General features: G+C 41.3%; 2 protein-coding genes across 2 annotated transcripts in view; one reads left to right on the forward strand and one right to left on the reverse strand.

Annotated features, from left to right (window-relative positions):
* Positions 1-22,677, forward strand: part of WDR41 (WD repeat domain 41) — a 33,187-nt gene extending 10,510 nt beyond the window's left edge. The window contains exons 4-13 of the mRNA XM_086630086.1: positions 1,279-1,410; positions 1,775-1,837; positions 2,358-2,469; positions 3,841-3,903; positions 5,142-5,252; positions 6,564-6,748; positions 10,382-10,503; positions 11,496-11,584; positions 13,378-13,511; positions 20,779-22,677. Coding sequence (XP_086486212.1) covers positions 1,279-1,410; positions 1,775-1,837; positions 2,358-2,469; positions 3,841-3,903; positions 5,142-5,252; positions 6,564-6,748; positions 10,382-10,503; positions 11,496-11,584; positions 13,378-13,511; positions 20,779-20,931 — 1,164 coding nt within the window. The 3' untranslated portion in view covers positions 20,932-22,677. The remainder of the gene's footprint in view (positions 1-1,278; positions 1,411-1,774; positions 1,838-2,357; positions 2,470-3,840; positions 3,904-5,141; positions 5,253-6,563; positions 6,749-10,381; positions 10,504-11,495; positions 11,585-13,377; positions 13,512-20,778) is intronic.
* Positions 17,917-18,904, reverse strand: LOC147526357 (uncharacterized). The gene is made up of 2 exons (XM_086629143.1): positions 18,780-18,904; positions 17,917-18,556 (listed from the first exon to the last, which is right to left on the reverse strand). The coding sequence occupies exons 1-2, from the start codon at positions 18,902-18,904 to the stop codon at positions 17,917-17,919; spliced, it is 765 nt and encodes a 254-aa protein (XP_086485269.1).
* Positions 22,678-24,611: the final 1,934 nt, after the last annotated feature.

Here is a 24,611-nt window from a genome sequence, read left to right on the forward strand (position 1 = left end):
AAATAGTGCTCTCTAAGTGCGATACCCACTGTTCTGCTCTTCCGCTCTGTGCCTCCGTATCATTGATAAAATTATGGAGAAGGGGTGACCATTAGACCTGTGTTAAGGATGGCTAGTATACAAGTTAAATTGTTCAGCAGGAAGTCTGAAAGGGACACATACTGTGCTGTCTAACCTGCGAGTATCAGACATTTATAGAATCACAGAATGGTTTGGGTTGGAAGGGACCTTAAAGATTATCTAGTTCCACCCCCCTGCCACTGGCAGGGACACCTTCCACTAGATCAGGTTGCTCAAAGCCTCATCCCACCTGATCTTTCATTCGAATTAAGAAAGAAATAAATCTCAAACTGTAAACTCTTTTAGAAACCTTCTGAAAAATTTATGTGACATTTGAGGTGGTGTAATTTTAAAATATGGAAGAGAAACTTGAAACTTCTTCTCTTGAGCAGTTTCAGTTAGTGTTTTGCTGTTTTTGAAGGCCTTTTATAATTCTATAATTTGGAAAATTAAATTGGTTTTGAATATTCAAAACCGTATATGTGAGTATGTATACTCAGTGTTTTGAGCAGTTTGTGAATATATAACTCATTTAGATATCCAGCTTAGGAACTGAGTTCCATTTTCTACTTCCGTAGGATTTTTATTATGTTTTTATTAAAGCAAATCTTTTGTAGTTTTAATTTAAAAACTTAACCCACAAGTGTAAAGAAGTTTACAGTTATAACTACCTTGTATTTTAATTGCGTGTTTAACATGTCAGTGTGCTTCTGCATATTCGTTTGTAGGGTTTTGCTATCTAACTGAACAGAGCAGAAGTACCTGCAGTTATCCAAGCTACCAGTCTGAAGCTGTAGATAATGTACATACGAAATAAAGCTGTCAGGAAATTGGCAGTACAGTGTTTGCCATAAATATACGACAAGTTTCTTGAATCATTAAAATAAAAAAAAAGTTACTTCCTGAAGAAAGAGTTTGCCAACAAATCTGAGTTACTGTAGTATCCATTAAAAAAAGTGAATGGCTAATACTGGTATTAAAATGAAATGAGTTTAATACGGAACTCGGTTCTTAAGGGCTTTTAGACTTTTTTTATACTCTTAATTTTTATTATGTATTACTCCTTCACATTTAATGTGTTATTTAATTCTGGGTAAGATCTGGAACAGTATTGAAGGTAGTAAGAAGTAAATCCATAAATTACTTTAGAAAGAGAGATTTTAGACTCTTAGAAATTCTTTTCAAAAGTCATTTAGTACCTGTGTTTTTGTTTTTCAGACTGGACAAAAACTTTTTGAACTTCATGGACACACACACAAAATTACAGCTATAGCACCATTTTCTTCGTCAGATACTTCTGAAGAAAAAAACCATTTGATTTTAACAGCATCAGCTGATAGAACAGTTATTGTATCCTTAGATCTGGAGAAGATTGAAATTTCTATGGGCTTTTTGTTGGTTTTTGCTTTTAAAGGTAGCATTGAGACAGGCTGCAGGTTGTTTAAACTCATTGGTTGATAATATCCAGTAGGTGGAATTGGATTACACTAGTATTTTACTAGTTATTACTCATAAGTAGATGCATTCCTTACTACAAAAATGAATCCATAACAGATCTTTATTAATATGTCATTTTGGCCAAATATGGAAAAGACAATCAAGGGCTTAGAAGACTGAGTCTCTGCATGCCTACTTCCCAATCTGTCATTTAGTTACAAACACAGCAGTTATATTTCTGATATATAAAAACCCTTTCCTTAATAGTTAAAGTCAGGTTTGGGACTGCAGTAGTGGCAGGCAGGTTCAGAAAGTTTCATGTTTCCATTCTACTGTAAAGGTAAGCTGAGGAAACGCTAGATTTGTCTGTTGTTGTGTTGTAGACAAGAATTAATTATGCATGGCTCATGGGCTATACAAGCAGGTGTGTTAAAATGAACGGGAGCGTTTGGTTTAAGAACAGGTACCTAATGAGTGGCTGAGAAATGGACATAATTCTTAATTTGTTTTTAGAACTCTTAGTACCTTGATTTTCTTTTTGACCATTATTTTGACCTTGTAGAACAAAGATCATTTTATGGCTTGGTTTTGTTACTGTGTTGGAAAAGACAACCTACAGTCAAATTAGTTCTTCAATGTTAATAGTAGAAAAAAAATTGCTGAAAAATCAGGTTTTGCATTGTTGACAAAAAATGTAACATATGGTATGTAATTAAATCTGTGTTTCTCTGGAAAGTGACACCTTAATACTGTATTTCATAGTACTTACCGCTTTCTCTAGCTAAAGCTCATGATCGTCTCACTGAGAAATTCCCTGTAGAACTTTTGCACGGGACATATATCTGATTTTTGTTCTGTAGTGTTTGACAGTTCTTCAAAGACTGGATGTATGGTTGTCTGGAGGGAGTGAGCTATGTGTTTGGAACCGAGAATTAGATCTCTTGTGTAAGACCAGTCATCTCACTGATGCAGGTAAAAATGTAAATGACTCATTATAGCTGTTAAAGTGCAAGTAAAATGGATCTGTATAATGATGCAAAACCAACTTGGCAAATTCTCTTTAATTCTAATGATAACATTATGTGTTAAAGCCACTCTCTATTTTTTTAAATGTCAGACTTAATCGTTTCAGAATTAAGACTGCTTTTAATCTCTTGTGCTGTGTGAATTTTAGGATATGTCAAATCTCAGTAACTGTACGTTAGCTTGGACTTACAGGGCTAGATCTCAGATGCTGATATATATGTTTGCTGTAATGTGGACCAGATCCTTTGGCTGGCTTTCTCTGTGAATGAGCAGGAGTTTTATTATTCCCAAGTAAAGCTTTGTGGTAGTAGAGCAGTACAGATTTCTTTTCATGATTAAGAATCAGTACTTTTGATGTAGACAATGCAGGTTTTGATAGAAATACAGTAAACGTAGTCAGATCTCAATGTCAATCATGCTTTTCTGTTAATAAGCTTATATATTATCTGTCCATGTGAAGAAAATCGTTGCGTATTATTGCCATACATTACAAAGGTGTCTGCAAAGCTGTGAATCAAACTGGAAGTTGGAACCAATATTTTCCTTATTTTTGTCATAGAATGGAGTAGTGCTAGGCAAAACCTTCTGAATCTTTGAGGATATTGGCTCGTCTTTTGGTTCAATATGAAATATAATGCTAAATACCAGTTGGAAGTGGTTTTTAGTGTGAGATAATATTGAAACTTTTGTACAAAGGATCAACAGGCTGTGCAGCATGGGCCCTCTCGTCCGTCTTAATCTTTTGCTTCCTTTGTGGGGAAGGAGACAGATTGCTTATTCCTTGGGGAGTTTTCCTTTAATGGTGTGGCGGCACAGACTAGGGGAATTCTGTGCGGGATGAAAGCAGAGTAACAGCAAGCTGGATATTTTATCTTGTGCCCTCTTCTTCTTCAGCTGGCTCTGCATGATATTCTAGTATCATGCATACTGTGGTAGTACCAGTATCTAATAACTTTGGTACTGCATATGTTTAGAGTCTCAGTAATAACCACAGTGTCCTTAATACTGTCCAGCATTAAGATATAAACATCTTAACTATTTAAAATAAAAAAAAATTATTGATTCTCAGCTTTAGCTCAAGTTTGACATTCAGAATGCTGCTGGATTCAGGACAAAAACTCCTGACTCTATCTTTATCTGAGGTAGTTTGTTCACTTCTAATGCCGTTTAACTTCAGGCAATACGCTTTTATTTTGATAAGAATTTGAAGTGGAAGGAAGATTATGAAGAACTTTATTAATAAGGTATTAAGATTTTGCTGTTTTCTTGGAGCCAACGAATATCCTTTTCTCTCTTATCTCCTGTATTTTTTCAAAGGTATCAGTGCTTTGGTTGAATTGCCTAAAAATTGCGTTGCGGCAGCTGTTGGCAAGGAGCTAAGTGAGTATGTTGCATTTCTGTTAAATGTTCATGTTCCTCTATAACACCTGCTTATCAGAGATATATGTAAAGAGCATGGAATTGTATAGGAAAAGAAAATGGTATTAGGGTGTGATTAGCAACCTTCTTCCTTTTTCTCTTATTTGACTAAGAGGCAGACAATACTAATCTCTTTCAGGAATTTTGTTGAGATCTTCATGACAAAACTTTTCTGTGTTCTTTGTTATTGTTATTACTGTTATTGCCACCTGTCCAGATCTGATTGTGGTGATCTACATTTGTCCTTCTGGAGAAAGTCTGGAACTCATTATCTGAGCTTTCAGATACTAGGCTTCTCTAGAGCCACCTTATTCCAAGATCAGGAGTATGAGGTATTGTTGATCTCGTTATACTATCGAAAGCTATAATGAGACAATGTGATGGTTTCTGTTGCTCACTTGGAGACAGGGCTTTCTGTGTATGCAAACTGTAAATCATCGGCTAGCTGTTGGTGGAGAGTCTTTTTTTAAAAAAAAGAATGTTTTATAAAATTACTGACATTTCGAAATATGGAAAAAAATCTAGGAGAAAAACTAGAGCACTGAATCAGCAAAACAACAGACTTTGCTCAATATGATTAAACACTTAGCTGAAAAATAGCAATCTGATATTCTGATCAAAGAATTGGGAGCAAATTAAAAATAGTCTGTTGTGCTTAGACATTGGTATGCAATGTAAACTTCCATCTGAACTTCCCACAGTTCTTCTGTAGTGCCCTTGAAATATCATAAAAGAAATTCCAAGACTCATTAAAATAAAGTCTTAATTCCTGGTGATCTTGATTGCCTTGCTAGAGAATACTACATCCTTTTGAATGATAGTTTTCAATCAAAGGAGCCCTTAAGAAAGATGTTTAGCTTTTAGTTTACTTATCCATGAAGATGTCTAATACTCTTCACTTCTGCTTTCTGTAACTTCTGATGTTGACCAATTCTCTGAACTTCAGAGTTACTAGGCTGAAATGTTTTGTCCTACAGTTGCTGTAGTAAAAGGCCTCAATAATAACACTGAAATAGTTTATTGCCATTTTTTTTGGCATTGTGAGTGGTCATAAGCGGCTTTGCACATCCAATACCGTCTCACTTATAACAGGTTTTTGTTTGTGTCTTTCTGAAAATGATGTGTTTTATTTAAGCATAGCTACATTTTATTCTGAATGATAAAGCTTATTTAGACAATTTCTTTCTCTATCTTTGAAGTCATTTTTAGGTTGATGGCTTCTAATGGTGGATCTGAAGATTGGAATGTCATTGAACTAAAACGCCTTAGTGACCATCAGGATAACATTTTGTCATTAGTCAGTGTCAATGGTAAGAATCTTTTTATAATGTTACTGGTTTTGTTAGTTACCAGTGGGATATTTTGACTATGGAGTTTTTATTGGGACCAAACTTTTAACTGGAGTGAAACTTCAGAACTAGTAGATGTACCTTCCTGCGTAGCTGCAGAGGTAGTGAAATGTGAAAATATAATGGCTTTATTTATGGACTAACAGTGAAATGAAACCGGGCAGGTTACTATATAGAAAAGGCTCAAAAGAGGTGGTGTCATTGGCGGGAATGGAACTCTGGGTCTTCCTTCTGTTGGGAAAATTTAAAATGCCGTTTTCTCTTGTTCCTTCTGATTCTTAACATGAAATACACAGTGCCACAGCCTTTGCAGTTGTAGTCTCAAGCTAACTGAAAGTTCTGGGTGTGCAGGTGTGGGCCTGCATGTACATCCATTATTTAGAGACTCTGGAAGATGATGCAATCTCTGCTGCTCATTAGGGCAATACTGAGCTATTCTCTGAAGTTCTATCTACTCAACTACAAGTATCAACCCCTTCTACTTTGTTCCTCCCTGTATTTTTTTATGGAGCACCTCCAGAGCCCAGAACAAGTTATTCCTGGTGTGATAAAGAGAGTATATTTTGTCCTTGGGCCTATTTGTGTCAGCCTGGTTGGCACAAAGGGGCTGTGGTACAGAGGTAACAAGAAGCTGGAAAAAAGAAAACTTGGATTCTGTGGTGATTGTTTCTGGGGTTTCCTGCTGCCATTATTTTCTCTGTGTTGATCATGAAGGGGAAGCAATATTTGGCTTAAAAAGACCATAAGCTACTGGTGTTAAGTATTGTTGAAGCAGTTCATTTCCATGTGTGATTAACAGATTCATGAGCAGCTACTTCAATCTTGCCACTAACTCATCCATTTGATTTGTGATCGGTATTTCTGTTTATGGCAAAGACATACTTTGCTGTGTCTGAGGGGTGCTGATATACCTACTTGTCCAAGGAATAGAAGGATTTTGTATGTAGGCAACAAATGAACTTCAGATACTTTACATACTTCTGGTGATGTGCCTTGCCTTTTCTGTACTGTACTGTGCACTGTGCCCAGTGAATGTTCTCCCTCCTAGTTTTCATTTTACAAGAGAGAGCTCATCCCCTTTTGCTCATCTGAGCTATGCTTAGGTAATCAAATGAGTATTTACTCAAAGGGAGAGGTTTTTGTGCAGTCAGCTATGTACTACAAAGCTTCACTAGAAAATGGGCTCTCTTAACTTTCTAGGGTTCTAACTTCGTGTGGAATGGATTTTTTTATATCATGTGATTTCTGTGTGTGGTTTTTTGCCCCCTCTAGACTTGACTTTTGTGACAGGTTCTCACGTGGGTGAGTTAATAGTTTGGGATGCACTTGACTGGACAAAGCAGGCATCTGAGTGCAACTTCTGGGACTCCTCTGTCCATTCAGATGTGCAGCCGGAGATAAAGTTATCCCAAAGCCCAAATGAAACTTCAGTTCAACATTTAACATCTGATGAGGAGGTAAGAATCTTTAAACAGAGTAAACTACTTCAAGTGAGCTAGCATGACTTTACCGCAGAAGGCCAAGTGTTTTGTGTTTTCTGTTGGCTTGTTTTTGTATGAGAGGCCTCTTTAAAATGTGCACAGTTATTTTTTTACAGTCAACAGTTTTTATATAAAATTTTGTTCATTGAGGTAACTAAAGGTTATAATAAGTTGGTGGTATGGGAACTAACATAATGGACCGTCACAAAGACATTTATGTTTGACTGATGAAGATTTATTAGTTGTTTACAGTACCTCTAGAGAAAAATAAACAGGAGATGTGTGTTTTTATGGCATACCTCTTTCGTATTCCATGTTTCTGGAAATGCAATTTCCACAATAGTGTGCTTCTTGAACAGTTATAGCTGAGGGTACCATGACATGAATTAAATAATAGGCATATGTCTATGCTTAGTTATTGTCCTGATTTCATCTGGGACAGAGCTCTGTGTTGATTTTAGTCTGGGATTTGTTATGAGAAGAATGTTGATAGCGCACTGGTGTTTATACTTGACATTGAGACCTCAAAGGTTTTCCAGCCTGCTGTGTTCTTGCCAAGGCCCACAACTCCCCTTATGATTTGAATTTAGACTTAGGATTGAGGGCTAAATTGACCAGTGGAGTGCTCCATATCATGCAGCGTCATGCCTAGCATATAGGTGAGGATTGACTGGAAAGAAGGGCTTTTTGCTTTTCCAGGGGCTCTCACTCTCAGAGTGCTATCTTGGTCTCAGTCTTGTTTTGGGCCTCTTGCTCATCGGAGGTTGCGGTGAAGAAACTTACCTGTTTTGGGATCATTTGCTGGGATGAGACAGGTGTTGGTCACCGGGTGGTGAGCAATTACACTGTGCATCACTTGTCTGTATTATTATTATTATTATTATTATTATTATTATTATTATTATTATTATTATTATTATTATTATTATTATATTATCATAATCATCATTATCATTATTTTGTTCTTATCTCAACCCACAAGTCTCCTTCCCTTTTCCCCTTTAATTCTCTTCCCCGTCTCCTGGGAGGGGGGAGAGTGAGTGAGCGGCTGTGTGGCACTGGGCTAAACCAGGACAGTTGTAAATAAATATTGCTGCTTCTGTTCAGATGTGCTATACTCAATTGTAAAGAGCACAAATATGGGTCCAAAATCCAATCTGCTGTAATCATGGTTTGGAGATAATCCAAGAGTTCTTGGTCAGAATACTCGGGCAGAACCCGGTTATTGTTCAGGAAACATTAAAAATCCTCAGGTTGTCGTTTACTTTTGTGAAATCTTACCAACTGCTAGTGGCAAAAGAAAAGATGTTTCATGTTTCAGGTACAGTGGGATTCTGGTTTGGGGCCTGTAGATCCATTGCTGGGGAATGATTAAGAAAGGGATTCCTGGAAATGGATTTAGAAGTATGAGCTATAACAAAATAAAAGCTGTGGGGAAGCCTGAATGTAGGCTGAGGACCAAGTCATCACCCGATGCATGTGTGTGAAAACAACATTCCTAAAACACTGGAGAGAGAAACATTGGAGGGTGTCAGTGCTGGGGGGAAAGAGATGTAGTTGTCTCTAAAGACAGGATTGCTAGTCATTTTGTTGTGGGTGCTTAGTTCTAGGAGGAGCAAAAAGCCAATCCTGTTTAGGAGAAGTTCTGTAATTTGGCTTCAAAACGCTTTGATTCCCTGCTTGAAAGCTACACAAGATGTGTTTCAAGGGAGGGGAAAACGATTTTGGGAAGCTCAGAGGTAGTTAAAACATTGAATGTGGAGTCTGAGGCTGCTGAGGACTTTCTTCCATTCATGGAACTGAACTAAACAAATTGCTGCAGAATTTTATTTATTGTGAGACTTTTGAATAGTGAGAAGGAAAGGTGGTTTTAGTGTTACATGCTGAAATAGAAGGTGCTTTTAGGGCAGAGCTGTCTGTATTGTAAAGTTCTTACTTAGAAAGTGCTGGAGAAACGTATTCCTATAATGAATGACTTTGTTACCTACTATCTAAAAGCAGAACACTCTTCTTCATGTCAAAAAAAAACCAACCAAAAAAATGGTGTTTCCTCTACCTGGAACCTTGTCAGCAAGCTTGGTAGTTAGGTAGTTGAAGAAGATGGACTTGTCTAGTTTGACACTGAGCTTGTAGGCAAAACATCATTCAGAAAGAAGTGGGATGGTAAAGGTGCGGCAATACTAGGAAACAGTGCTAAGGAGTGCATCTGCTGATGGGGTGTGTGTGTGTTTTTAACTTTTCTTCTAAGATAGGTGTACAATTTATGCTTCATTGTCTGTTTTTTTTCTTGAGGTTTGAGATGACCAGAGTTTTACCAGGGCTTGTGTAAAAAACCAAAAAAGTGATCTGTGAAGAGCATCTTTTGCAAAGCCATAAGACTATATGAAAATTAAAAGCCTGTCTCAAGGTAGAAGACTGTAAGGGAGAAAAGGCTGAGATGTGAGAGTGGAAGAGTGATGTGAAAGGCCATTGAATTGCGCCTCACACAAAACTAGGAGAATAATAAAAATGGGCTCAGTGTTTTTTTCCTAGATTTGGTAGAGTGCTATCAGCAATATGAGCTTAGTTTCAGAGCTACTGGAGCTCCCACCACGGATGTGCACAAAAAAACCCACAAAACCAAACCAAGCCAAAACTCAGCAAAAACCTAGACAGAGAGTTTTGAACAGTGTCAAAACACTGTTGAATACGTATAGGAAATCTTAGTCAAAGACACTGGTTACCGGTTTTACAGAGTGTTGACAAGCATGTAGCTTAAACTGTTTATGAGACATTAACGTTTGGTCTGTGTAGATAAAGTAGGCCATTCAGGGAAAAGATCCGGCATACCATCACCTAAACAAGGTACGTTCAAAACCGCAACTGTGGACTGAATGGAAGCATTTTGCGCTCCTCTGTTTGGTACCTGATGTTTATTGTGTGTACGTACACACAACTTCACATTTGTCCTCTCTAAGACAATTACAAGTCACCAGAGGGCCCAGGTCCAATGATCTGTAAACTGTTTGTGGCTTCTTAGGGCCATGACAGTTATAAGATGAAATCCTTGCACTTTTCCAAAGAGCAGCATCGAATGCAAAATGGTTCCAGATCTTTGCAGTATTCTGTTACGCCTTTCTGTGAGAGAGTTCCTATTCTACGCTGAGTAGAGACCAAGTGCTTGAGCAAGACCTCTTTGTGCAGCTTCAGTTAAGTTCTAAAAAGTGGCAAAAATGCAGAACAGCTTCCTGTATTCTCAGTCTTTCTTGATAAAACAAGAGTTTGTCAAAAACAAAGAGCATTATTTTAGCATATGAACATAAATGTTTAATTGCAGAAATATGTTGATTTATTGTTATCTGCTTTGACTGTAAAGTACAGGATGAAAATACAGAGATGAAACAACTACTGAAGAGTATAGGAGAATATCTCTCATCTCCTCCAAAAAGTCCATATTTTTTCCGTAACTTGCTGATTCCATATGTTTGGGATAAAGCAGTAACATGAGGACAGAAACAAGCTAGATAACACGGGCTAGATGACATCATAGTACTGCTGGAAATCCATTACACGCAGGATGGTCTTTCAGTGTGTGTTTCTGTAAGTTGTTCCATTGAATTTTCTTTCCAGTGTGTGTTTGCTGCTGTTGGGAAAGGCATATACGTATATAATCTTCAAATGAAGCGTGTGATTGCCTGCCAGAGAACTGCTCACGACTCCTCTGTACTGCACATTGAGAAGCTTCCAAACAGGTACGAGTCACGGTGCATTTTGTTAATGCAGCAAAGAAACGCTGAACTTGGAAGCGTGGGCAGAATCAGTCTGCAAAACTACATCGAATTTCTAGGGCAACGACTTGGTCTTTAGTTTGGTCTGCTTTTAGTAGATAGAGCTTGTAGATCTGATTTTTGAAAATGCATCATTGTAATTAGATGTGAAAAAAATACAATGTACTATGCTTGATCCACAGGCTCAGATTAAAATATATTGGCTACTTTCAAAATCAGACTTGATAAAGCACTTTTGTCTATGTTGTGAAAATACAGCTTAATGGTATTTTATGTCTATAAAGCAAAGGTCTATGATGTATTCAGTAAATATTTTTCATTAAATATTTTGTAACAGTTGAAATGTTTTTGCAAAAAATAGTAACTTCCAGCCTTTGTTCATTAGTGCTGTGTTTCTAGCTGGAACTTATTTTGACAGTCAAGTTGGACAATCTGCTGCATATATATATACACATATATATATATAAAATCTAATAGTTATGTTGTTAGATCCCTTTATGGTCTTGTTCAAAGGAGCAAAGGTTTGTCAGAAGATGAAAATTAGGGCCTTGATCTTGTAAATACATGTGCTGTTCTAAACATGTAAGGAAAAGGAGTATCTTTCCTTTTGTTATTTTTCCATAAGAAAAATTGAAAGTAAGCTTACGGAAGCCAGTTAGTGGAACTCTGTTCGCAGAGTCTAGACTTGTTATTCTTAGTTTTACAGAGTGGTATGCTTTTAAAATGGGATGGAAAATGTGTGCGTTTTTCCACCTGTTTTACAAGTCCCTTATAGTTTGTCCTGCTACAAATGCACTTTGTTTTGTATGGAACACCTGGATGTCCTGCTACATTTGAGAGTTCAAGAAAACTTGTGTAGAACCTGAGGCACTTGCTGTCTCTTTTATAGCAACGTCACAAGGTAACTTGCACAGTGAAGTATCTGTGCTGGTGTTGCTTATCAACTGTTTTTACAGGCAGCTGATCTCCTGTTCAGAAGATGGCAGTGTACGCATTTGGGAGCTCCGAGAAAAGCAGCAGCTGCCAGCTGAACCAGTTGCAACAGGTTTGCTAGTACTGGGGGGTGAAAAGAACATTTAAAGAGGGTAATGGGAAATGCAATATTCACTGTATAGGAATAGAGAGGCTTAAAGGCTTTGTAAGAAGAAATAAAGTCTTGTGTTCTACCAATCTATAACAGGTGTGGGAGGGAAACTGAAGAAGACGTGGGTGTACAAGCCCTCCAAGATCTGATATGGGAAGTTAGAACCTCCAGCTGAAGCAGTTCTGTGCCGTAAACCTTGTTTAGAGTTTACAGTTGTATCAGCTAGTTTAACAGAAATTATGACCTCTCCTGACAAACCTTGATCCGCTGCTTCTGCTGAATAGTGCTGGATCCTCTACTATGCAAGAGTAAATAGTGGCAGAACCTTGAGAAGAAAGCTAGAGAAGCTTGCGGATCAGCAGCTGGCACAAAAAATGTGTTTTCCACATCTCCTCCTTGAACTTGAAATGACATTGGGACTCTGAGACTGTATCCAACCTCACTTACTACCTCTGGGCATCATAGTCTTCAGGGCTAGTTGCTAGTGCTTTAGGAAGCGTTTTCCCCAAGTACAGACGTAGCCTGTGTAGTGCTTGCTGCTCTTTGACCAGGCCAGCAGCTTCCCTAGGCACTGGTACTTGTAGTCTTGGACAGTTGCTCTGCACAATATAATTAGTATTATGGACTGGGAACAGTAATGAACTGTTACTCTCTTTTGTAGGATTTTTTTTATTCAAACTGTGAATAATTTTCTTGATTTATCTTGTCTACCTGGCTGTTCGCCTCTTGATGGTAATTTTTGCAAATATTATATCTTATATATATAAAAATATATAAATATCTTTGCAAAAAGATATTTGCTGCCTGGTTTGATTTAGAAACACTTTTTAAAAGATGTTCTGTCTTCAGCATTGCTGGTGACAGCTGATCTACACAGTTCTTCTTCTTGTGACGGGTGGTATTCGGTTTCACGTTGGAAATTTATAACTTCTAGGATTGGGGACACTTGAAAGAAACCATATGCAACAGTGAGATAGATGGACTGCTGTTGATTTACTCTGTTTTTATTCGGTGGAATCCCCTGAGTAGTTGTTCATCTCTCCAGTTATCTCTCTTGCACCAGGGCCATGGTCTAGTGCATTTCTTGTTTTGTGTGCTGGTGGGGCTGAGGAAAGGGTCAGGAAGAAATTCTGAACTGCATTGTGTACAGAACCCACTTTTCTTACTTCTGTCAGTATTATTACACAGTTCTCCTGGAGGCTGTGGCACAGATGTGTATTTTCTTGCTAGCCAAAGGGGACATGTGGAGGACTGTCTTTACACTTCTTTTTGGCTGATAGTTTTAAATCTAAAGGAGAAAGCCAGTAGGCAGTATAAAAACAGGCAATTCAACATCAGAGACAGGGAAGAGACTGGCACCTCATTTCTCTCTTTGCACAAATAGCAGTTTTAAGAGGACAGAGCAAAGGTAAACATCACTGTCCTGCATCTACCTTTGCTGTTCAGTTAGTTCATTTAGGCAGTCCTTGGATTTCTTGCTAAATCCATGTATTGTCTCATCCAGGTAAGTAATTCAACGTGTTTGCTAAATTACATCTAGCAGGGACAAAAGACAAAGTAGCTATCTTTCCTTCCCCCCTCAGGGTGAAGAATCCAGATGTAGAAATGCTGCACAGTACGAAGCTTCTGTCATTTTGCCATGCAAACTGTCCTGCTTTTACATTTTTAGTGACTCGTGTAGTTCTCTCTTTAGCTGGAGGAAATAAATCGTGTTTGTGATTTTTGCCAAAATAAAAGATTATTTTTTTTCCCAGGATTTTTCAACATGTGGGGATTTGGAAGGGCAAACAAGCAGGCAAACCAAGCTGCTAAGAAGGTGCAGGAGAATACACCTATGTATTTCTTGGAGCTGGTTGGTGATTTAATTGGTCATTCATCAGCTGTGCAGGTAGGTCAGCTTTAGTAAGAGCAAGAAGTGAATTTCACTTACTAATGTAATTTTGGGAAAAGTGTAACTTTTGACTTCCTGGCTCTGGAGGCTGGGAACACATCGATTGTGTGGTTTAGTGCAGTGTGAAGGCAGTAATACCTACTGACTTAAAGTTCTAATGAGACTGGTACCTGAGGATTGCGTATGCAAATATATACATACACGCTACAGATAACCTGGTAGGGTATTTGGTTTCTTTGTAGACTGTAAAAATTACAGCAGAGAACTGCGTGTTTGTTTCAGATTTCATCTTAAATTTGCAATCTGAACAAAGGCTCATATATAATATCCAAACCCATTCAGGAATTTCTTAGCACTCTGCACCGTGAGCCTGAAGGAGGTCTTTTACTTTTAGATCAAGTACCATTCAGTGCTTCTGTCTGCGTAATAGAGTATGTTTTTGTTTTAAATGGCATTTTCCCTCCACACCTTTTTGAGTTTTACAAACCTACTGGAGTAACAAATCACTTTCTTAGACTGAGCATTTACACACATTCTTGGCAGGAGCAGGGGGAATGGCAGGTAGAGATGAGTGGTGTGGTTCTGGAGTAGTTTTGCACATGAGGGTTCAGGAGACTGACTGGGTTTTGGAACTGCTAGTGCCAAAAGCTAACAGCTTTTCATTGATAGGTTTCTGCTACAGGAATTTCTACAAGGCTTTCTGCCCCTTTCTACCACTTTTCTTTCTGAAAAACTGTTGAAAGAGGCCCTATTATTAGTATGGAAGATTGCTATTCAGCAAGAGACACAGCAAAGAAGGTGGGAGGCACATGTTGGGTCTTTGCTGGGATGCTGCGTAGCCAAGGAGTGACTGAGATGATGGTGGATATGATTTCCGGCAATGTGGTACATGTGGAAAAATTCATTTTTAAACCTTGGGCAGACTGGAGCAGTTGAGGCTGGAAATGTTGAGTAGTGATGAAATGAGATGGTCAAAGACGTGGGCTTGGACAGTGTTTCTGCTGGAACAGCATAGCTAGTAAGTGGCTGTTCCCAGAGCAGGTAGGCTGTAGCATAGTCCTTGGCCTGAATGCTTCCCCTGGGCAGATCCCTTCAATAAGCTGAAGAGTCGGGACACTGCAAGTCTGCCAGTGGCATCACATGGCCTGGTTCCATTGGCTAATTTCAGGCAGCCTTGTGGGAGTCTCTGAAGTCAGGGATGACTACCTGACTTGTCAACTCTGTTGCTCTTGCAAAATACCTCCACTGCTGATGTTCTTTTCTGTGTCGCTGTTCTTGCTGATTTGTGTTCCTCTGTGAGACCAGGCGCGTGCTGACATCTGTCACAGTTGTTTACTCTTTGGTCACAGAATCACAGAATGTTAGGGAATGGAAGGGACCTCAAAGGATCATCTAGTTCAATCCCCCTGCCAGAGCAGGACCACCTAGATCAGATCACACAAGAACGCGTCCAGGCGGGTTTTGAACATCTCCAGAGAAGGAGACTCCACAACCTCTCTGGGCAGCCTGTTCCAGTGTTCTGTTACACTTACTGTGAAGAAGTTCTTCCTCATGTTTAAGTGGAACCTCCTATGTTCCAGCTTATATCCATTTCCCCTTGTCCTATCATTGGATGCCACTGAGAAGAGCCTGGCTCCATCCTTATGACAGTCACCCTTTACATATTTACAAACATTAATGAGGTCCCCCCTCAGTCTCCTCTTCTCCAAGCTGAAGAGACCCAGCTCCCTGAGCCTTTCCTCATAAGGGAGATGCTCCACTCCCTTAGTCATCTTTGTGGCCCTGCGCTGGACTCTCTCCAGCAGTTCCTTGTCCTTCTTGAACTGAGGGGCCCAGAACTGGACACAATATTCCAGATGCAGCCTCACCAAGGCAGAGTGGGGAGAGAGAGGGGGAGGAGAACCTCTCTTGACCTAGCTTGATCTAGTTGAGAGGTGTCCTGCCCATGACAGGGAGGTTGGATTAGATGATCTCTAAGGTCCCTTCCAGCCTATGCCATTCTATGATTCTATGATTCTGTGATACTAGCCACACCCCTTCTAATACACCCCAGGATGCCATTGGCCTTCTTGGCCACAAGGGCACATTGCTGGCTCATGGTCATCCTGCTGTCCACCAGGACCCCCAGGTCCCTTTCGCCTGTGCTGTTCCCCAACAGTTCAGTCCCCAGCTTGTACTGGTACCTGGGGTTGTTCTTACCCAAATGCAAGACTCTACACTTGCCCTTGTTGTATTTCATTAAATTTCTCCCGCCCAACTCTCCAGCCTGTCCAGGTCTCTCTGAATGGCAGCAGAGCCTTCAGGTGTGTCAGCCACTCCTCCCAGTTTAGTATCATCAGCAAACTTGCTGACCATGCACTCTATTCCCTCATCCAAGTCATTGATGAATATGTTGAACAATACAGGTCCCAGTACCGACCCTTGAGGGACTCCACTGGATACAGGCCTCCAGCTGGACTCTGTCCCATTGACCACTACTCTCTGGCTTCTATCCTTCAGCCAGTTCACAATCCACCTCACTACCCGATCATCTACTTCCTCAGTTTACCTGTGAGGATGCTGTGGGAGACTGGCAAATGCTTTACTGAAGTCAAGATCGACCACATCCACTGCTCTGCCATCATCCACCCACTGGGTGATGTCCTCATAAAAGGCTATCAGGTTTGTCAAGCATGACTTCCCCTTAGTGAAGCCATGTTGACTGCCCCTAATGACCCTCTTATCCTTGATATGCCTAGAGACAGCACCAAGGTTAAGTTGTTCCATTATCTTTCCAGGGATGGAGGTGAGGCTGACCGGTCTATAGTTACCTGGGTCTTCCTTCTTGCCCTTTTTGAAGACCAGAGTGACATTTGCTTTCCTCCAGTCCTCAGGCACCTCTCCCATTCCCCACGATTTAGCAAAGATGATGGTGAGTGGCCTGGCAATGACATCTGCCAGCTCCCTCAGCACCCGTGGGTGCATCCCATCAGGACCCATGGACTTATGGATGGCCAGGTTGCTTAGCTGGTCCCTAACCAAGTCCTCATCAACCAGGGTAGACTCCTCCTCTATCCTGACTTCCTCAGGAGCCTCAGGGTTCTGGGGCTCATCAGGATAGCCTCCAGCAGTATAGACTGAGGCAAAGAAGGCATTCAGGAACTCTGCCTTTTTCTCATCCTCTGTCACCAGGGCACCCTCCTCATTCACCAGTGGGCCTACATTGCCTCTAGTGTTAGTTTTATCTGCAATGTATTTGAAGAAGCCCTTTCTGTTGTCCTCAACCTTTCTTGCAAGGTTTAATTCCAAGGAGGTCTTAGCTTTCCTAGTTGCCTCCCTACATCCTCTGACAGCAGACCTATATTCGTCCCAAGTGGCCTGCCCCTCCTTCCATGATCTGTACACTCTCTTTTTCCACTTGAGTTTGCCCAACAGTTCACCATTTAACCATGCAGGTCTCTTGGTACTCTTTCCTGACTTCCTACCTGTTGGGATGCACCGGTCTTGAGCTCGGAAGAAGAGGTCCTTGAAGGCTAACCAACTATCTTGGGCCCCTTTACCTTCTAGTACTCTGTCCCATGGGATTTCTCCTAGCAATTGTTTGAAGACATCAAAGTTGCCTCTGCTGAAGTCCAGGGTTCTAATTCTGCTAGGTATTCTCTTCCTGCCACATGAGATCCTGAACTCCACCATTTCAAGGTCACTACAACCAAGGCTACCCTCGACCTTCAGCTCTTCAACCGGACCCTTCTTATTAGTGAGAATAAGATCCAGCAGTGCTCCTCTCCTAGTAGGCTCATCCACCATTTGCATCAGGAAGTTATCATCAATGCACTGAAGGAACCTCCTGGACTGTGGATGGCTGGCTGAGTAGGCCTTCCAGCAGATATCAGGATAGTGGAAGTCTCCCATGACAACCAGGGCCTGCATTTGCGAGACTGCTGTCAGCTGCCTGTAGAAGGCCTGATCAACCTTCTCATCCTGATCCGGTGGTCTGTAATATACACCAATAACAGTATCACACATGCCAGACTGTCCTTTAATTCGCACTCACAATCCTGATCCACCCCTGGTGTGATGAAAAGAGGCTGGACAGAACTTAAGGCACCCTAGTTGCTCCCTCATGTAAAGAGCAACTCCACCACCTTGCCTTGCTGACCTGTCTTTCCTGAAGAGGACATAGCCATCCATGACCACATTCCAGTCATGCGAGCTGTCCCACCAAGTCTGAGTAATTGCTACAAGATCATAACCCCCTGATCGAACACAAACTCCTCCTGTTTGTTCCCCATGCTGCGTGCAGTGGTGTACAGGCATTTCAGAGAGCCAGCTGAGCACGCCGATTTCACTCTAGGGGGGTGGGAGGCCTTATTCCCTGAGCCTAGTTTACTGAGCCTAGTTATATCCCCCTCCCCCTTCAAACCTAGTTTAAAGCCCTCCTGATGAGCCCCGCCAGCTCATGAGCGAGAATCCTTTTCCCCTTTTGAGACAGCTGAAATCCGTCATTTGCCATTGGACCTGGTTCTGTGAAAGCCTCCCCATGATCAAAGAACCCAAATTTCTGTCCGTGGCACCAGCCTCTGAGCCATCTGTTAATCAGGTGTGTTTTCCTGTTCCTTTCTGTATTCTTTCCTGCCACTAAAGGGATTGAGGAAAACACTACCTGCGCTCCTGACCCTTCAACCAAATGCCCCAGTGCCCTGAAGTCCCTTTTGATGGCTTTTGGACTTCTCTCTGCTACCTCATCAGTTCCGAGCTGCATGACCAGTAATGGATAATAATCAGAGGGCTGTAACAGACCAGGGAGTTTCCTAGTGACATCCCTGACCTGGGCCCCAGGGAGGCAGCAGACTTCCCTGTGAGTTGGGTCCGGTCGACATATTCGCCCCTCTGTTCCCTTCAGAAGGGAATCACCGATGACAATTACCCACCTTTTTTTTTTTTTAACAGAGGCAGTCAGAATGCGTGGGGCAGACTGTCTCACCTTAGGCAACCCCCTGGGTGGGCCCTCATCTATATTTTCCTCTTCATTTGCTGGATCATCAGTTTCCAGAGCCCCATACCTGTTGTGTAAGGGCAGCTGGGTAGGTGAGGGAGGCCTGGAGGGAGCTCACCTGCTGCCCCGAGCAGGGACCTGTTTCCATTCCCCTTGGTCTCTTAGGTCCCCTCCCTCAGCCTGGTGGGAAGAGGGTAGGAGATCCTCTGCTTCATGCTGAGTGTCCGTCTGCTGCCTTTGCCTCAGGGATGATAATGGTGTGGCTCCACCAGTCGATCTCCCTCTCTCACTCCCTGATACTCCTTAGCCTTTCCACTTCTTTCAGCTCTGCCACCAGGCAGAGTAGATCATTCACCTGGTCACAGCGCACACAGTTGTCTCTGCTGCCTTCCAGTGATAGGCTCCGGCACACCATGCAGCCGAGACCTGGGTAGCCACATGTTTGCATGGGACCTCCATCTGAGTCGCCACACTCTTCTTGGTGCTGCTTTTCAGCTGAGTGGCAACCATAGTTGTGTGTCGTTCAGGGAAAGCAATGACCACCACTTGTGTCAGCCTCCCTGAACCAGGAAAGAGCTCCTGCCTGCGCCAACTGCTGCGGGCCAACGTGCACACTCAGGTCCTTCCAGGCCTGGTGATGGTAGCCTGTGGTGGTGTGTGGGAAGGGGACGGTGCACTCGAGTGAACAGAATAGTGGCTTCTGTTCCTGAGAAGCTGGGAGATCAGGGTTCACGCAAGTTGCTCGCTCTTTTACTGCTGACTTGGAACAAATTTCTTCGGTATTGTCGTGGTTTAGGCCGACCCGGCAACTAAACTCCACACAGCCACTCTCTCACTCCTTCCCCAGTGAAATGGAGAGGAGAAAAATATAATAAAAGGACTGAGGGTCGAGACAAGAACAGAGAAGGAGCACCCACCAACCATGGTCCCAGGCAAAACAGACTCGGCTTTCTTAAAGCAAAACAATTTATTAAAAGTTACTTAAAAGAATAAGGACAAACAGAAACAAAACCAATTACTTGAAAGGATAAAGAGAAAACAAGGCCAGATCTTAAAAACAACCCCCCCCGTCCCCTTTCCTTTTCTTACCAGCTCTACCTCCTCCCCCAGCGGCACAGGGGACAGGGAATGGGGGAGTGCAGGTCAGTTCATCCCATGTTGTTACTGCCGCTCCTTTCTTAAAGGAGGAGGAGTCCTTACACCCTTTTCCCCTTGCTCCAGTGGATCCCCTACTTGCAAGGGAAAATCCACAGACTTCTCCAGAGTGAGTCCTACCCGCAGGATGCAATCCTTCCCCATCGGATTGCTCCAGTGCGGGCTTCACCACAGTCTCGGATTCTTAGGGAGCTATTGCCACTTGCTCTGGCGTGGGTCATCCCACAGACTCTAGATGCCTCTCTACCTTGTCGTGTGTCCCATGCTTCATGACCATCCTCAGGCTCTGGCATCTCTTCTCCATCATGGTCTTCTCCATGGGCTGCGAGCGGGTCTCTGCTCCACCGAGTCTGTCCTGGCTGCAGGGAGGGTCACCTGCCGTCTCGCCACTGGTTGCAGGGAAAACTCAGCTCCGGCACACCTCGTCCTGTTCCATCTTCACTGACCCAGTGTCGGTGTGGCTGTTTCTCTCAGATCTCAGTCCTCTCTGGGTGAACTCAGCCCAGCGGGCATCATGGGAACGAGGTGCTCCCCGAGTTCCCCAAGCAGCTCCGCTGCCGCCATCCTCAGTGGGTGGCGCTGGCCCGGCATGGGCAGCCGCCCAGCCGGGAGCCGGGGAGCGGGGGCAGCACCCTCCTTCCCTCTCCTGGGTTCTGGGCAAAGCACCTTTTCTGGTTCCTTTGTCCCAACTTAAATAGGGCAATTCGCAGAGGCGCCGATTGTCTTAACCCCGAGGGAGATGGAAGTCCGATCTGGTGGCCAGAACCGGGTCTGACCCGGTTCCAAAACCGAGGAGGTCACAGGGAGCAAATCTCCTCTCCTGCCACCAGAAACACCCCCCCCCCAATCAAACCTTCACAAGTATTCTGTACCTTAGCTTCCCTATCTGTAAGGCTTTACTGCTTTTTCTAAACGGAGATCTTTCAGTGCGAAGTGCTGTTTAAGAGTTGTTGCCATGTAGGGATTTTATAACATGTCAATCGTATAGAAAGTATGCATTGTAATTTTGCATATGTATGTTCAACAGAACCATTTCAGACACACATGTGTGTTTAATCCAGCTGTACACTGAATATCTAAGCAAGCTGACAATCTTGTGTGAGCATCATGGTAATAGTAATTGTTTCATTGCAGATGTTCCTGTACTTTGGTGAGCTGGGACTGGCTACGTGCTCTGCGGACCACCTCATTATTTTATGGAAGGATGGTGAAAGAGAATCTAGGCTCCGCAGTTTAGCATTATTTCAAAAATTGGCGCAAAATGACGATTTACAGCTCAAATTTTAAATTGCTCGAATACAGGCTATATATGTATAAACTGAATGCGTGTTAAATGCAAGTGTAAAGGAAAGCCTGAGCTACTGGTAATGTGACTACCAGTAAGCTTTACACTTACTGTCATGTATTATATTGGAATTTTTATTAATTGCTACTGTTCTTCTCAAAGGGGAATTTTGCATGTTGAAACTTACTTGGCTTCCTCTGTCAGCAGAAATGGTGTTCTCTTGAAAGACTGAAGATAACGATGACTCATTAAATAGTTTCTAATATTATTCCTAAGTTTTAAAAATATCATGGGTGGATGTCAAAATTAAGATTTGTGAAAATCCTTAGATGGATCATAACTAAAGCAGCTGGGTGCATTCCACAGTGTTACGTGCAGAAAGGAGGCACAGAAAATAATCTGAGGCTTCCTGCTTTGTGTCTTATTTCTTGAAGCTAAGCTTTAGTCACTGATGGCTCAGATTTATGTGTCTACAAAAAAACCTAAACCAAACAGTTCTCAAATAGAATTTTTGCATTTGAAGTTGCTACCCTTCATCAAGGGTAAGAGCAAGAAAGAAAAGTAGGCAATACTGGTTTGTCAGGTTTTAATTTTTAGCAAAGGAAGGATACTCCTTGCTTGCAGTAGCTGCCGTTTTACTGTGGGTTAACCTACTCTCCTGGGGTTTATACAGCACATTACTGTGTCTAGCATGAAGCATGATCGGTTCAGCTTAGTCTTTCCATGGTGTTTTCATCAAATTAATTTGTGTCTAATAAAAGCACTGGGCTTACCTTGGATTTTTAGGATGTAAAATACTTTCTTGAGCAGTAGCAGCTGGTGTGTTCAATACTAGCAAAACAATTCTGCCAGATGAATACTAAATTCTGAGCTGAAGTTTGACTGCAGAGAAATCGGCACCAAGTTTGTAAGGATAAATAGTATTTTAGAATTTAAAAATAAAAAGCCTCTACGTACACAATGCCTTTTTCAAGTCAGAAATAGCAGCAATCTGCAAGCTAAACAGGAGTAGGAAAAACCCCCAAACTGAAACAAAAACCCCAAGCCAAGGCAACAAAAATCCAAAAGCAAAAAAAAAAAAAAGCAAAGTTAAATCCAGAACTGATACAAAGAAAGTGGGAGGGAGAATGAGATAATGAGTAGTTAGTTACCATTTGAACAGAGAGGAGCTAGGGAGGAAGGCAGTTTGGGAACTTAGTGGTTGTACAGCCATGTAGAAGTCGGTGCCACTGTCCTCAGGTCTACTCAGAAGATCCAGCACTTGAACAGTTCAGGAATGTCTCATGCAACTTTTCAGTGCCATCTCTTCCCTTTGAATCAATGAGAACAGTTTTCAGTACAGGAAACTACAGTGCTGTAATTTCAGACTTAAGATCCAGTGGCTGCAGTAAGTGCAATTAAAATGAAGGGCTAAGCAGATCCTGACAAGAGCAGAAGCAAGAGGAGGAAGCTCCATCTTCCTAGAAGAAACCAAGAAGCCTTTTAGACGTGCTTCCCCCAGCCCCCACAGGCACTTGTCTTTCTCCTGGCACCCAGAAGCCAAGCTTTGCCTCTTGAATCTGACCATAATCTTCCCTGGAAGGCAGGGCAGAGGGACAGTAATATTTTGAGCTGTGCTTTTTTCCCCCCACTTTAGTCAATTTGTACAAGTAATCTTTTTTGAGTGTGGAGCTCAAAATGACATATTTCAAAAACACAAAACATGGAGAAATAGTTAAATTACCCTCTCCTTTCAATTCAGGAAGGTTAAGTCAGCTTAAGGTTAAGTTAAATCTTGAGCTGCATGTCTTTGCTCAGAGTGGCTATTCCATAGGCCAGTATAGGAAAGGTGTTGGGATTACAGCTGATGATAACATGCCTTTTGGTATATGGTATTAAACTTGAGGGAGGAAGATGGCATGTTAAGCCTTTGTGCCTGTTGGTCTGCATTGTTTCAGCTTGTCTTCATCAGCAAGTGTTGCATTTTTGGCTACCCCAATACAAGCTGAGGAGATGAGTTTCTCTTTGGCTCTTTTTTCCTTGTTTCAATTGAGAAATAACTGTTTAGTTGTATACAAAGTGTGAGTTTACTTATTGTTACTAAAACTTTACAGTGAAAGCTTATAAAACTTAGGTTTTTTGGAGAGGTTACTGCTATCATCAGTTACAATTAGAGAGAAGGAACATCATCTTTTTATTATCTCTTCTTCCTATATCATGAGAACAACTATTTCATTTTTATGTGACTGCTTTTAAGTGAATGCCTGGTACAGAAACATACCTATTTGACTGAACAGTTCTAGTCACAAAACTCACTGTGCATTTTACAGGGATGTAATTCAGCCTTAAATAGTCCTGCATGTGTGTATAAATATTTATATCTATCAAACGTGCCATTGTTCTCAGATACACTCCATTGGTAATAGATCTCCCAAGGGTCTCTTCCTTTAAAGATGGTTGAGTTGAAAGTATTAAATTGAGTTCTTTGTTTTACAAATGAACTTTGAGCACAAGAGTGAATGCAGTAAGGCTGTACATGCCTACGCTTGTTAAGGATTTATCACTTACTGTTGGGAAGTGCAGTGAGCAGAATTAGGGTGACCAGATTAGAAATTTTACTTCCACCTTGTGTCCTTTTAAAATTCTTTTTCCACCTCACAGTAATGAAGAATTCCCTGTGTTCACATCATGAAAGTAAATATCTTCATCAGATCTACCCTTAATAATTGTACAACTCTGAAGCGGCTGTTTTATATATCCATGCACTGACAGTACCATGAAACAAACAGCTATTAGTCAACTGAACAGGTTATAGTATAAGAGATCTGCCTCTGTTGAAGAGGACATATCTCCACACAAATTACATTTTCACTTAGTTTTTGACTGTGGGAAGAAACACAGTATCTTGCAACAAATACACTGATTTGACATTAACGCCTTAACTCATGAACCAGAACTGAGACTGAACTTTATTTCTTAGGTTCCTTCCACCATTCACGTTTTCTTTCTTGTGACAGAAGTGTGACAAAAATAATGAATTAAAGTGTTTTACATGGATTTGGTCTTAGAGTGTTGCTGTATTTAACAAATTAAATTAAGATGAGAAAGCTTTGAATATTGTGAAATTCTTTTCTCTAATGCAAGCTGCAGTGAGCATTCAGTCATCAGTATAGTTAAGGTATAACCACTGGGAGCACTAGTTCTAAATAAAGAAATGGTAAAAGCAAACTGTTTACAGTATAAAAAACAGAGGTTCAACTTATCTGAGTACCATCCATTGAAGAATGTTGCAATATGTATAATAAGAAAGAATGAATAAACATACTTCACCAGGAACACCATTCTTCAAATATACAGAATGCAGCATTTTAATACACAGCAACCTGCCTTAGCTATGACAAAAGTAAGGTTCTATTACAATTCTAACAAAAATATAGCTTATATACATTTCTCTGCACATACATTTTATGAATGTTTTCTTTTGTTTTCAGAACTTGGTACAAAACATACAAAAAGGTTGGCACAGTATGTAAGCTACCTGCAGTTAACAACAATCATCGTCACTTTTCTTCTACAGCAGTCTAAACTCTGGGGATTTTTTTTTATTTCCTTTGCTGGGTTCAATTCTTGATACAGCATAGAGGAGGTAAAGAGCATATCTCAAAGACCTTGCCTTTTAGTGAGTAGAGGACTGCTTCTTCAA

This window comes from Tauraco erythrolophus, chromosome Z (genome assembly GCF_009769465.1).
Source record: "Tauraco erythrolophus isolate bTauEry1 chromosome Z, bTauEry1.pri, whole genome shotgun sequence".
Lineage (NCBI taxonomy): Eukaryota > Metazoa > Chordata > Aves > Musophagiformes > Musophagidae > Tauraco > Tauraco erythrolophus.

Coding starts and splice junctions, on each gene's coding strand:
- LOC147526357 (XM_086629143.1), bottom strand. CDS start 18,904: ATGGTGTGCCGGAGCCTATCACTGGAAGGCAGCAGAGACAACTGTGTG. Junction 18,557..18,779: donor AGGCTAAGGAGTATCAGGGA/GTGAGAGAGGGA, acceptor CTTACACAACAG/GTATGGGGCTCTGGAAACTG.